At 32.7% G+C, this 13795-nt stretch overlaps 1 protein-coding gene across 2 annotated transcripts in view; it reads left to right on the plus strand.

Annotated features, from left to right (window-relative positions):
* The window catches only part of LOC130894054 (diacylglycerol kinase eta), a 51862-nt gene that overhangs the window by 34632 nt on the left and 3435 nt on the right, over positions 1-13795 (plus strand). For both annotated transcript variants that reach the window (XM_057800596.1, XM_057800597.1), the window contains exons 17-19: positions 10367-10739; positions 10795-10982; positions 11047-11573. In XM_057800596.1, coding sequence (XP_057656579.1) covers positions 10367-10739; positions 10795-10982; positions 11047-11573 — 1088 coding nt within the window. The remainder of the gene's footprint in view (positions 1-10366; positions 10740-10794; positions 10983-11046; positions 11574-13795) is intronic.

A 13795-nucleotide genomic window follows, 5' to 3' on the forward strand; every position in this document is an offset into this window, starting at 1 on the left:
AAAAAAAAATCAAATAACTCGTTATCGTGATCAATTTGCGGTGAGGTCCCATGTGAATCGGCCTTAAATATCAACTTTAAGGTGCCACGTATTCCATTACTTTAGTTCCATTCACGATTTATTACGAAAATTCAACCCAAATATGAATTTTTGAAAAAAAAAATCAAATAACTCGTTATCGTGATCAATTTGCGGTGAGGTCCCGTGTGAATCGGCCTTAAATATCAACTTTAAGGTGCCACGTATTCCATTACTTCAGTTCAATTCACGATTTATTACGAAAATTCAACCCAAATATGAATTTTTGAAAAAAAAAATCAAATAACTCGTTATCGTGATCAATTTGCGGTGAGGTCCCGTGTGAATCGGCCTTAAATATCAACTTTAAGGTGCCACGTATTCCATTACTTCAGTTCAATTCACGATTTATTACGAAAATTCAACCCAAATATGAATTTTTGAAAAAAAAATCAAATAACTCGTTATCGTGATCAATTTGCGGTGAGGTCCCATGAGAATCGGCATTAAATATCAACTTTAAGGTGCCACGTATTCCATTACTTTAGTTCCATTCACGATTTATTACGAAAATTCAACCCAAAATAAATTTTTGAAAAAAAAATCAAATAACTCGTTATCGTGATCAATTTGCGGTGAGGTCCCATGAGAATCGGCCTTAAATATCAACTTAGAGGCGCCACGTATTCCATTACTTCAGTTCCATTCACGATTTATTACGAAAATTCAACCCAAATATGAATTTTTGAAAAAAAAAATCAAATAACTCGTTATCGTGATCAATTTGCGGTGAGGTCCCGTGTGAATCGGCCTTAAATATCAACTTAGAGGCGCCACGTATTCCATTACTTCAGTTCAATTCACGATTTATTACGAAAATTCAACCCAAATATGAATTTTTGAAAAAAAAATCAAATAACTCGTTATCGTGATCAATTTGCGGTGAGGTCCCATGAGAATCGGCATTAAATATCAACTTTAAGGTGCCACGTATTCCATTACTTTAGTTCCATTCACGATTTATTACGAAAATTCAACCCAAAATAAATTTTTGAAAAAAAAATCAAATAACTCGTTATCGTGATCAATTTGCGGTGAGGTCCCATGAGAATCGGCCTTAAATATCAACTTAGAGGCGCCACGTATTCCATTACTTCAGTTCCATTCACGATTTATTACGAAAATTCAACCCAAATATGAATTTTTGAAAAAAAAAATCAAATAACTCGTTATCGTGATCAATTTGCGGTGAGGTCCCGTGTGAATCGGCCTTAAATATCAACTTTAAGGTGCCACGTATTCCATTACTTCAGTTCAATTCACGATTTATTACGAAAATTCAACCCAAATATGAATTTTTGAAAAAAAAAATCAAATAACTCGTTATCGTGATCAATTTGCGGTGAGGTCCCGTGTGAATCGGCCTTAAATATCAACTTTAAGGTGCCACGTATTCCATTACTTCAGTTCCATTCACGATTTATTACGAAAATTCAACCCAAATATGAATTTTTGAAAAAAAAATCAAATAACTCGTTATCGTGATCAATTTGCGGTGAGGTCCCATGAGAATCGGCATTAAATATCAACTTTAAGGTGCCACGTATTCCATTACTTTAGTTCCATTCACGATTTATTACGAAAATTCAACCCAAAATAAATTTTTGAAAAAAAAATCAAATAACTCGTTATCGTGATCAATTTGCGGTGAGGTCCCGTGTGAATCGGCCTTAAATATCAACTTAGAGGCGCCACGTATTCCATTACTTCAGTTCAATTCACGATTTATTACGAAAATTCAACCCAAATATGAATTTTTGAAAAAAAAATCAAATAACTCGTTATCGTGATCAATTTGCGGTGAGGTCCCGTGTGAATCGGCCTTAAATATCAACTTTAAGGTGCCACGTATTCCATTACTTCAGTTCAATTCACGATTTATTACGAAAATTCAACCCAAATATGAATTTTTGAAAAAAAAAATCAAATAACTCGTTATCGTGATCAATTTGCGGTGAGGTCCCGTGTGAATCGGCCTTAAATATCAACTTTAAGGTGCCACGTATTCCATTACTTCAGTTCCATTCACGATTTATTACGAAAATTCAACCCAAATATGAATTTTTGAAAAAAAAAATCAAATAACTCGTTATCGTGATCAATTTGCGGTGAGGTCCCGTGTGAATCGGCCTTAAATATCAACTTTAAGGTGCCACGTATTCCATTACTTCAGTTCAATTCACGATTTATTACGAAAATTCAACCCAAATATGAATTTTTGAAAAAAAAAATCAAATAACTCGTTATCGTGATCAATTTGCGGTGAGGTCCCGTGTGAATCGGCCTTAAATATCAACTTTAAGGTGCCACGTATTCCATTACTTCAGTTCCATTCACGATTTATTACGAAAATTCAACCCAAATATGAATTTTTGAAAAAAAAAATCAAATAACTCGTTATCGTGATCAATTTGCGGTGAGGTCCCGTGTGAATCGGCCTTAAATATCAACTTTAAGGTGCCACGTATTCCATTACTTCAGTTCAATTCACGATTTATTACGAAAATTCAACCCAAATATGAATTTTTGAAAAAAAAAATCAAATAACTCGTTATCGTGATCAATTTGCGGTGAGGTCCCGTGTGAATCGGCCTTAAATATCAACTTTAAGGTGCCACGTATTCCATTACTTCAGTTCAATTCACGATTTATTACGAAAATTCAACCCAAATATGAATTTTTGAAAAAAAAAATCAAATAACTCGTTATCGTGATCAATTTGCGGTGAGGTCCCGTGTGAATCGGCCTTAAATATCAACTTTAAGGTGCCACGTATTCCATTACTTCAGTTCCATTCACGATTTATTACGAAAATTCAACCCAAATATGAATTTTTGAAAAAAAAAATCAAATAACTCGTTATCGTGATCAATTTGCGGTGAGGTCCCGTGTGAATCGGCCTTAAATATCAACTTTAAGGTGCCACGTATTCCATTACTTCAGTTCAATTCACGATTTATTACGAAAATTCAACCCAAATATGAATTTTTGAAAAAAAAAATCAAATAACTCGTTATCGTGATCAATTTGCGGTGAGGTCCCGTGTGAATCGGCCTTAAATATCAACTTTAAGGTGCCACGTATTCCATTACTTCAGTTCCATTCACGATTTATTACGAAAATTCAACCCAAATATGAATTTTTGAAAAAAAAAATCAAATAACTCGTTATCGTGATCAATTTGCGGTGAGGTCCCGTGTGAATCGGCCTTAAATATCAACTTTAAGGTGCCACGTATTCCATTACTTCAGTTCAATTCACGATTTATTACGAAAATTCAACCCAAATATGAATTTTTGAAAAAAAAAATCAAATAACTCGTTATCGTGATCAATTTGCGGTGAGGTCCCGTGTGAATCGGCCTTAAATATCAACTTTAAGGTGCCACGTATTCCATTACTTCAGTTCCATTCACGATTTATTACGAAAATTCAACCCAAATATGAATTTTTGAAAAAAAAATCAAATAACTCGTTATCGTGATCAATTTGCGGTGAGGTCCCATGAGAATCGGCATTAAATATCAACTTTAAGGTGCCACGTATTCCATTACTTTAGTTCCATTCACGATTTATTACGAAAATTCAACCCAAAATAAATTTTTGAAAAAAAAATCAAATAACTCGTTATCGTGATCAATTTGCGGTGAGGTCCCGTGTGAATCGGCCTTAAATATCAACTTAGAGGCGCCACGTATTCCATTACTTCAGTTCAATTCACGATTTATTACGAAAATTCAACCCAAATATGAATTTTTGAAAAAAAAATCAAATAACTCGTTATCGTGATCAATTTGCGGTGAGGTCCCATGAGAATCGGCATTAAATATCAACTTTAAGGTGCCACGTATTCCATTACTTTAGTTCCATTCACGATTTATTACGAAAATTCAACCCAAAATAAATTTTTGAAAAAAAAATCAAATAACTCGTTATCGTGATCAATTTGCGGTGAGGTCCCATGAGAATCGGCCTTAAATATCAACTTAGAGGCGCCACGTATTCCATTACTTCAGTTCCATTCACGATTTATTACGAAAATTCAACCCAAATATGAATTTTTGAAAAAAAAAATCAAATAACTCGTTATCGTGATCAATTTGCGGTGAGGTCCCGTGTGAATCGGCCTTAAATATCAACTTTAAGGTGCCACGTATTCCATTACTTCAGTTCAATTCACGATTTATTACGAAAATTCAACCCAAATATGAATTTTTGAAAAAAAAAATCAAATAACTCGTTATCGTGATCAATTTGCGGTGAGGTCCCGTGTGAATCGGCCTTAAATATCAACTTTAAGGTGCCACGTATTCCATTACTTCAGTTCCATTCACGATTTATTACGAAAATTCAACCCAAATATGAATTTTTGAAAAAAAAAATCAAATAACTCGTTATCGTGATCAATTTGCGGTGAGGTCCCGTGTGAATCGGCCTTAAATATCAACTTTAAGGTGCCACGTATTCCATTACTTCAGTTCAATTCACGATTTATTACGAAAATTCAACCCAAATATGAATTTTTGAAAAAAAAATCAAATAACTCGTTATCGTGATCAATTTGCGGTGAGGTCCCATGAGAATCGGCATTAAATATCAACTTTAAGGTGCCACGTATTCCATTACTTTAGTTCCATTCACGATTTATTACGAAAATTCAACCCAAAATAAATTTTTGAAAAAAAAATCAAATAACTCGTTATCGTGATCAATTTGCGGTGAGGTCCCATGAGAATCGGCCTTAAATATCAACTTAGAGGCGCCACGTATTCCATTACTTCAGTTCCATTCACGATTTATTACGAAAATTCAACCCAAATATGAATTTTTGAAAAAAAAAATCAAATAACTCGTTATCGTGATCAATTTGCGGTGAGGTCCCGTGTGAATCGGCCTTAAATATCAACTTTAAGGTGCCACGTATTCCATTACTTCAGTTCAATTCACGATTTATTACGAAAATTCAACCCAAATATGAATTTTTGAAAAAAAAAATCAAATAACTCGTTATCGTGATCAATTTGCGGTGAGGTCCCGTGTGAATCGGCCTTAAATATCAACTTTAAGGTGCCACGTATTCCATTACTTCAGTTCCATTCACGATTTATTACGAAAATTCAACCCAAATATGAATTTTTGAAAAAAAAAATCAAATAACTCGTTATCGTGATCAATTTGCGGTGAGGTCCCGTGTGAATCGGCCTTAAATATCAACTTTAAGGTGCCACGTATTCCATTACTTCAGTTCCATTCACGATTTATTACGAAAATTCAACCCAAATATGAATTTTTGAAAAAAAAAAATCAAATAACTCGTTATCGTGATCAATTTGCGGTGAGGTCCCGTGTGAATCGGCCTTAAATATCAACTTTAAGGTGCCACGTATTCCATTACTTCAGTTCAATTCACGATTTATTACGAAAATTCAACCCAAATATGAATTTTTGAAAAAAAAAATCAAATAACTCGTTATCGTGATCAATTTGCGGTGAGGTCCCGTGTGAATCGGCCTTAAATATCAACTTTAAGGTGCCACGTATTCCATTACTTTAGTTCCATTCACGATTTATTACGAAAATTCAACCCAAATATGAATTTTTGAAAAAAAAATCAAATAACTCGTTATCGTGATCAATTTGCGGTGAGGTCCCGTGTGAATCGGCATTAAATATCAACTTTAAGGTGCCACGTATTCCATTACTTAAGTTCCATTCACGATTTATTACGAAAATTCAACCCAAAATAAATTTTTGAAAAAAAAATCAAATAACTCGTTATCGTGATCAATTTGCGGTGAGGTCCCATGAGAATCGGCCTTAAATATCAACTTAGAGGCGCCACGTATTCCATTACTTCAGTTCCATTCACGATTTATTACGAAAATTCAACCCAAATATGAATTTTTGAAAAAAAAAATCAAATAACTCGTTATCGTGATCAATTTGCGGTGAGGTCCCGTGTGAATCGGCCTTAAATATCAACTTTAAGGTGCCACGTATTCCATTACTTCAGTTCAATTCACGATTTATTACGAAAATTCAACCCAAATATGAATTTTTGAAAAAAAAAATCAAATAACTCGTTATCGTGATCAATTTGCGGTGAGGTCCCGTGTGAATCGGCCTTAAATATCAACTTTAAGGTGCCACGTATTCCATTACTTCAGTTCCATTCACGATTTATTACGAAAATTCAACCCAAATATGAATTTTTGAAAAAAAAAATCAAATAACTCGTTATCGTGATCAATTTGCGGTGAGGTCCCGTGTGAATCGGCCTTAAATATCAACTTTAAGGTGCCACGTATTCCATTACTTCAGTTCCATTCACGATTTATTACGAAAATTCAACCCAAATATGAATTTTTGAAAAAAAAAATCAAATAACTCGTTATCGTGATCAATTTGCGGTGAGGTCCCGTGTGAATCGGCCTTAAATATCAACTTTAAGGTGCCACGTATTCCATTACTTCAGTTCAATTCACGATTTATTACGAAAATTCAACCCAAATATGAATTTTTGAAAAAAAAAATCAAATAACTCGTTATCGTGATCAATTTGCGGTGAGGTCCCGTGTGAATCGGCCTTAAATATCAACTTTAAGGTGCCACGTATTCCATTACTTTAGTTCCATTCACGATTTATTACGAAAATTCAACCCAAATATGAATTTTTGAAAAAAAAATCAAATAACTCGTTATCGTGATCAATTTGCGGTGAGGTCCCGTGTGAATCGGCCTTAAATATCAACTTTAAGGTGCCACGTATTCCATTACTTTAGTTCCATTCACGATTTATTACGAAAATTCAACCCAAATATGAATTTTTGAAAAAAAAATCAAATAACTCGTTATCGTGATCAATTTGCGGTGAGGTCCCGTGTGAATCGGCCTTAAATATCAACTTTAAGGTGCCACGTATTCCATTACTTTAGTTCCATTCACGATTTATTACGAAAATTCAACCCAAATATGAATTTTTGAAAAAAAAAATCAAATAACTCGTTATCGTGATCAATTTGCGGTGAGGTCCCGTGTGAATCGGCCTTAAATATCAACTTTAAGGTGCCACGTATTCCATTACTTTAGTTCCATTCACGATTTATTACGAAAATTCAACCCAAATATGAATTTTTGAAAAAAAAAAATCAAATAACTCGTTATCGTGATCAATTTGCGGTGAGGTCCCGTGTGAATCGGCCTTAAATATCAACTTTAAGGTGCCACGTATTCCATTACTTTAGTTCCATTCACGATTTATTACGAAAATTCAACCCAAATATGAATTTTTGAAAAAAAAATCAAATAACTCGTTATCGTGATCAATTTGCGGTGAGGTCCCGTGTGAATCGGCCTTAAATATCAACTTTAAGGTGCCACGTATTCCATTACTTTAGTTCCATTCACGATTTATTACGAAAATTCAACCCAAATATGAATTTTTGAAAAAAAAATCAAATAACTCGTTATCGTGATCAATTTGCGGTGAGGTCCCGTGTGAATCGGCCTTAAATATCAACTTTAAGGTGCCACGTATTCCATTACTTCAGTTCCATTCACGATTTATTACGAAAATTCAACCCAAATATGAATTTTTGAAAAAAAAAATCAAATAACTCGTTATCGTGATCAATTTGCGGTGAGGTCCCGTGTGAATCGGCCTTAAATATCAACTTTAAGGTGCCACGTATTCCATTACTTTAGTTCCATTCACGATTTATTACGAAAATTCAACCCAAATATGAATTTTTGAAAAAAAAATCAAATAACTCGTTATCGTGATCAATTTGCGGTGAGGTCCCGTGTGAATCGGCCTTAAATATCAACTTTAAGGTGCCACGTATTCCATTACTTTAGTTCCATTCACGATTTATTACGAAAATTCAACCCAAATATGAATTTTTGAAAAAAAAAATCAAATAACTCGTTATCGTGATCAATTTGCGGTGAGGTCCCGTGTGAATCGGCCTTAAATATCAACTTTAAGGTGCCACGTATTCCATTACTTTAGTTCCATTCACGATTTATTACGAAAATTCAACCCAAATATGAATTTTTGAAAAAAAAAAATCAAATAACTCGTTATCGTGATCAATTTGCGGTGAGGTCCCGTGTGAATCGGCCTTAAATATCAACTTTAAGGTGCCACGTATTCCATTACTTTAGTTCCATTCACGATTTATTACGAAAATTCAACCCAAATATGAATTTTTGAAAAAAAAATCAAATAACTCGTTATCGTGATCAATTTGCGGTGAGGTCCCGTGTGAATCGGCCTTAAATATCAACTTTAAGGTGCCACGTATTCCATTACTTTAGTTCCATTCACGATTTATTACGAAAATTCAACCCAAATATGAATTTTTGAAAAAAAAATCAAATAACTCGTTATCGTGATCAATTTGCGGTGAGGTCCCGTGTGAATCGGCCTTAAATATCAACTTTAAGGTGCCACGTATTCCATTACTTCAGTTCCATTCACGATTTATTACGAAAATTCAACCCAAATATGAATTTTTGAAAAAAAAATCAAATAACTCGTTATCGTGATCAATTTGCGGTGAGGTCCCGTGTGAATCGGCCTTAAATATCAACTTTAAGGTGCCACGTATTCCATTACTTCAGTTCCATTCACGATTTATTACGAAAATTCAACCCAAATATGAATTTTTGAAAAAAAAAATCAAATAACTCGTTATCGTGATCAATTTGCGGTGAGGTCCCGTGTGAATCGGCCTTAAATATCAACTTAGAGGCGCCACGTATTCCATTACTTCAGTTCCATTCACGATTTATTACGAAAATTCAACCCAAATATGAATTTTTGAAAAAAAAAAATCAAATAACTCGTTATCGTGATCAATTTGCGGTGAGGTCCCGTGTGAATCGGCCTTAAATATCAACTTTAAGGTGCCACGTATTCCATTACTTCAGTTCCATTCACGATTTATTACGAAAATTCAACCCAAATATGAATTTTTGAAAAAAAAAATCAAATAACTCGTTATCGTGATCAATTTGCGGTGAGGTCCCGTGTGAATCGGCCTTAAATATCAACTTTAAGGTGCCACGTATTCCATTACTTCAGTTCCATTCACGATTTATTACGAAAATTCAACCCAAATATGAATTTTTGAAAAAAAAAATCAAATAACTCGTTATCGTGATCAATTTGCGGTGAGGTCCCGTGTGAATCGGCCTTAAATATCAACTTTAAGGTGCCACGTATTCCATTACTTCAGTTCCATTCACGATTTATTACGAAAATTCAACCCAAATATGAATTTTTGAAAAAAAAAATCAAATAACTCGTTATCGTGATCAATTTGCGGTGAGGTCCCGTGTGAATCGGCCTTAAATATCAACTTAGAGGCGCCACGTATTCCATTACTTCAGTTCCATTCACGATTTATTACGAAAATTCAACCCAAATATGAATTTTTGAAAAAAAAAATCAAATAACTCGTTATCGTGATCAATTTGCGGTGAGGTCCCGTGTGAATCGGCCTTAAATATCAACTTTAAGGTGCCACGTATTCCATTACTTCAGTTCCATTCACGATTTATTACGAAAATTCAACCCAAATATGAATTTTTGAAAAAAAAAATCAAATAACTCGTTATCGTGATCAATTTGCGGTGAGGTCCCGTGTGAATCGGCCTTAAATATCAACTTAGAGGCGCCACGTATTCCATTACTTCAGTTCCATTCACGATTTATTACGAAAATTCAACCCAAATATGAATTTTTGAAAAAAAAATCAAATAACTCGTTATCGTGATCAATTTGCGGTGAGGTCCCGTGTGAATCGGCCTTAAATATCAACTTTAAGGTGCCACGTATTCCATTACTTCAGTTCCATTCACGATTTATTACGAAAATTCAACCCAAATATGAATTTTTGAAAAAAAAAATCAAATAACTCGTTATCGTGATCAATTTGCGGTGAGGTCCCGTGTGAATCGGCCTTAAATATCGACTTAAAGGTGCCACGTATTTTAATATTTCATTTTAATTCTCAATTTATTACGAAAATTTAATTCAACTATAAATTTAAAAAAAAAATTAGTTCTTATTGTGTACAATTTGCGGTGCGGTCTCGTGTGACTCGTCCTTAAGTATCATATTCATTATTTGAGTTCGATTTATCAAAAAAATTCGAATTAACTGTAAATTTAAAAAAAAAATCAAATAAATGGTTGAAGTGACCGATTTGCGGTGCGGTCGCGTGTGACACGGCCTTTTTCGATATTTTGTGTAGCTTTAAGTTATTGTTAAAAAATTATAGATGTTAATTCTGGCGGAGGGTTCATCAGTAAATGTCTGTTAGCTAACGCAGACACTCTATGCGCAGCCGTTAGTCCCCTTATCGATCCCGATGAAACACTCTCCGAGGGTTTCTACGAACGCTGCGTCATGAACAACTATTTTGGTATCGGCATCGACGCTAAAATTTCCCTAGATTTTCATCAAAAAAGAGAAGAACACCCAGAAAAATGTCGATCAAGGGCTAAAAATTACATGTGGTACGGCGTACTCGGCAGCAAACAGCTCATACAAAAAACTTACAAAAATTTAGAACAGAGGGTTCAAATTGAATGTGACGGACAAAGAATTCCGCTTCCTAGTCTACAAGGCATCGTCATATTAAACATCCCTAGGTAAAATAACGCAACATTTATTTTTAAATGGTGTAAGTTATTTTTTCTTTTGTAGTTTCATGGGTGGAATTAATTTCTGGGGTACTAGAAGAGACGGCGATATATTTTTAACGCCTTCGTTCGACGATAAAATACTAGAGGTCGTTGCTGTGTTCGGATCAGTACAAATGGCGGCATCTAGATTAATTAATCTACAACATCATCGAATCGCGCAATGTCAAAGTGTTCAAATTAGCATATTAGGTAATCACAAAACAAATCAATAAAAAAATCCCATTTTTTCATAATGACATTTGTTTATAAAAAGGTGACGAGGGTGTCCCTATACAAGTAGACGGGGAAGCCTGGATCCAACCGCCCGGTATAATTAGAATAATACACAAAAATCGAATGCAAATGTTATGTAGAAATCGATCGTTGGAAAATTCCCTTAAAACTTGGGAGGAAAAACAACGACAAAGCATATCGGCTCAGGGCGCGAAACATCGAGCTTCCATATCTCACGATCTGAAACACAGACCTTCGTTACTTTCTCACGATAAGGGTAGATCGAGTTTGACTAGACAAAGTATGCCGTCACAAGAGAAATCGTTCCTCGGGGTTAACTTCGAAAAGATTCGGCAACATTCGTTTAGCGGCGCAGTGCCTACTATGCAAACTCAGAATATCGAAAAAGAAAAGATGACAGTGACGTTCCTTGATACACCCTTACAGTCAGCGGAACCGGATATACTTTTCACCGAAGAGGAACATCATTTGTTAATTAATTTCATTGAATGCATCGCCACTTTAACCAAATGGATCAAGATTTTAGCAATTAGTTACAATTTTGAAGTAAGTATAATATTTAATAATAATTAATACGCGAAAATATTTTTATTTATAACTTAAATTGTAATTTCAGCCCTAATTACAACTTACATCTTATTAAAAAAAAATAGAGACCAATCTTATTTACTACCTTCATAACGAAATTAAATGTCTATCAGTAGCGCCACCTTCACTTTCAAGTACGTCCTTAATAGGTTAATTATTAACCATATTACAGGAAACTATAAAATATCTAGTAGTCTAGAGATGTGAGTTAATAAATTTTGAAACGTAACCGTTACTGTTCGAAAAGAAATGTTGATTAAAAAAACAGTATGAATCACAAATATTAATTAAAAAAATGTTCGCCGTGAGCCGGCGAAATTTATAACAATAAAATGCACTGATTCACATAAGTGAAAAACTGTGTATATAAATAAATAACTCACAGATGATGAAAAATTGAACTAGAATTGACGAATCGATCAATATTTATAATCTCCATCGCTTGACGTCTCAGTTACAACCTAAGATTGTTATATGGTAACAACTAACACGATTTGGAGCAGTGGAGCGAAAGATGCTACAAATTCGAAACTACACAAACTGTCAAAATTAACGATTACAGTATTAATTAATTGAAATTTATAAGTAATTACATCCTTTAAGTGATACTTTATATACATGATATTGTTTATTCAGTTGTATTTCGTTTTATGTCAATTTTTTGATGAATCATAACCTAAAAGTACTTGTTAATATATCATTCGATATTTGAAGATGTTAATGACATAAAACAATCGATATCGTATTTTAAAGATTCGTGATGTTGCCACGTGTAAAACTGTTTCAGTGATAATGTGATTATATATTTGAAACGAAATTTTTGTAATGAAATTTTCTTTCTATTAATTTTTAGAGTAATAAAAAAAACAAATTTCTAAAATAATGAGTCATTTTTAGCTCAATATTCATTTACAGCTTGATATCGTAATTTAACGATTCGCGACGTTGCCACGTATAAAATTATTTCAGCAACAAATGGAAATATATATATTTTAAATGAAATTTTCGTATAAGAGTATTCTTTTTATTAATTTGTAAAATAATGAACATCAAAAATTGTTTAATAATTAAAAAAAAAACAAATTTCTATAATAAAGAATCATTTTTATTGATTTTTTTAGCAAAGATGTAAATAGACATTGATCAATGTCTATTTACATCTTTGCTAAAAAAATCAATATCGTAATTTAACGATTCGCGACGTTGCCACGTATAAAATTATTTCAGCAACAAATGGAAATATATATATTTTAAATGAAATTTTCGTATAAGAGTATTCTTTTTATTAATTTGTAGAATAATGAACATCAAAAATTGTTTAATAATTAAAAAAAAACAAATTTCTATAATAAAGAATCATTTTTAGCTCAATGTTTATTTACATCTTTGCTAAAAAAATCAATATCGTAATTTAACGATTCGCGACGTTGCCACGTATAAAATTATTTCAGCAACAAATGGAAATATATATATTTTAAATGAAATTTTCGTATAAGAGTATTCTTTTTATTAATTTGTAGAATAATGAACATCAAAAATTGTTTAATAATTAAAAAAAAACAAATTTCTATAATAAAGAATCATTTTTAGCTCAATGTCTATTTACATCTTTGCTAAAAAAATCAATATCGTAATTTAACGATTCGCGACGTTGCCACGTATAAAATTATTTCAGCAACAAATGGAAATATATATATTTTAAATGAAATTTTCGTATAAGAGTATTCTTTTTATTAATTTGTAAAATAATGAACATCAAAAATTGTTTAATAATTAAAAAAAAACAAATTTCTATAATAAAGAATCATTTTTAGCTCAATGTTTATTTACATCTTTGCTAAAAAAATCAATATCGTAATTTAACGATTCGCGACGTTGCCACGTATAAAATTATTTCAGCAACAAATGGAAATATATATATTTTAAATGAAATTTTCGTATAAGAGTATTCTTTTTATTAATTTGTAGAATAATGAACATCAAAAATTGTTTAATAATTAAAAAAAAACAAATTTCTATAATAAAGAATCATTTTTAGCTCAATGTCTATTTACATCTTTGCTAAAAAAATCAATATCGTAATTTAACGATTCGCGACGTTGCCACGTATAAAATTATTTCAGCAACAAATGGAAATATATATATTTTAAATGAAATTTTCGTATAAGAGTATTCTTTTT

Source organism: Diorhabda carinulata, chromosome 5 (assembly GCF_026250575.1).
Source record: "Diorhabda carinulata isolate Delta chromosome 5, icDioCari1.1, whole genome shotgun sequence".
Lineage (NCBI taxonomy): Eukaryota > Metazoa > Arthropoda > Insecta > Coleoptera > Chrysomelidae > Diorhabda > Diorhabda carinulata.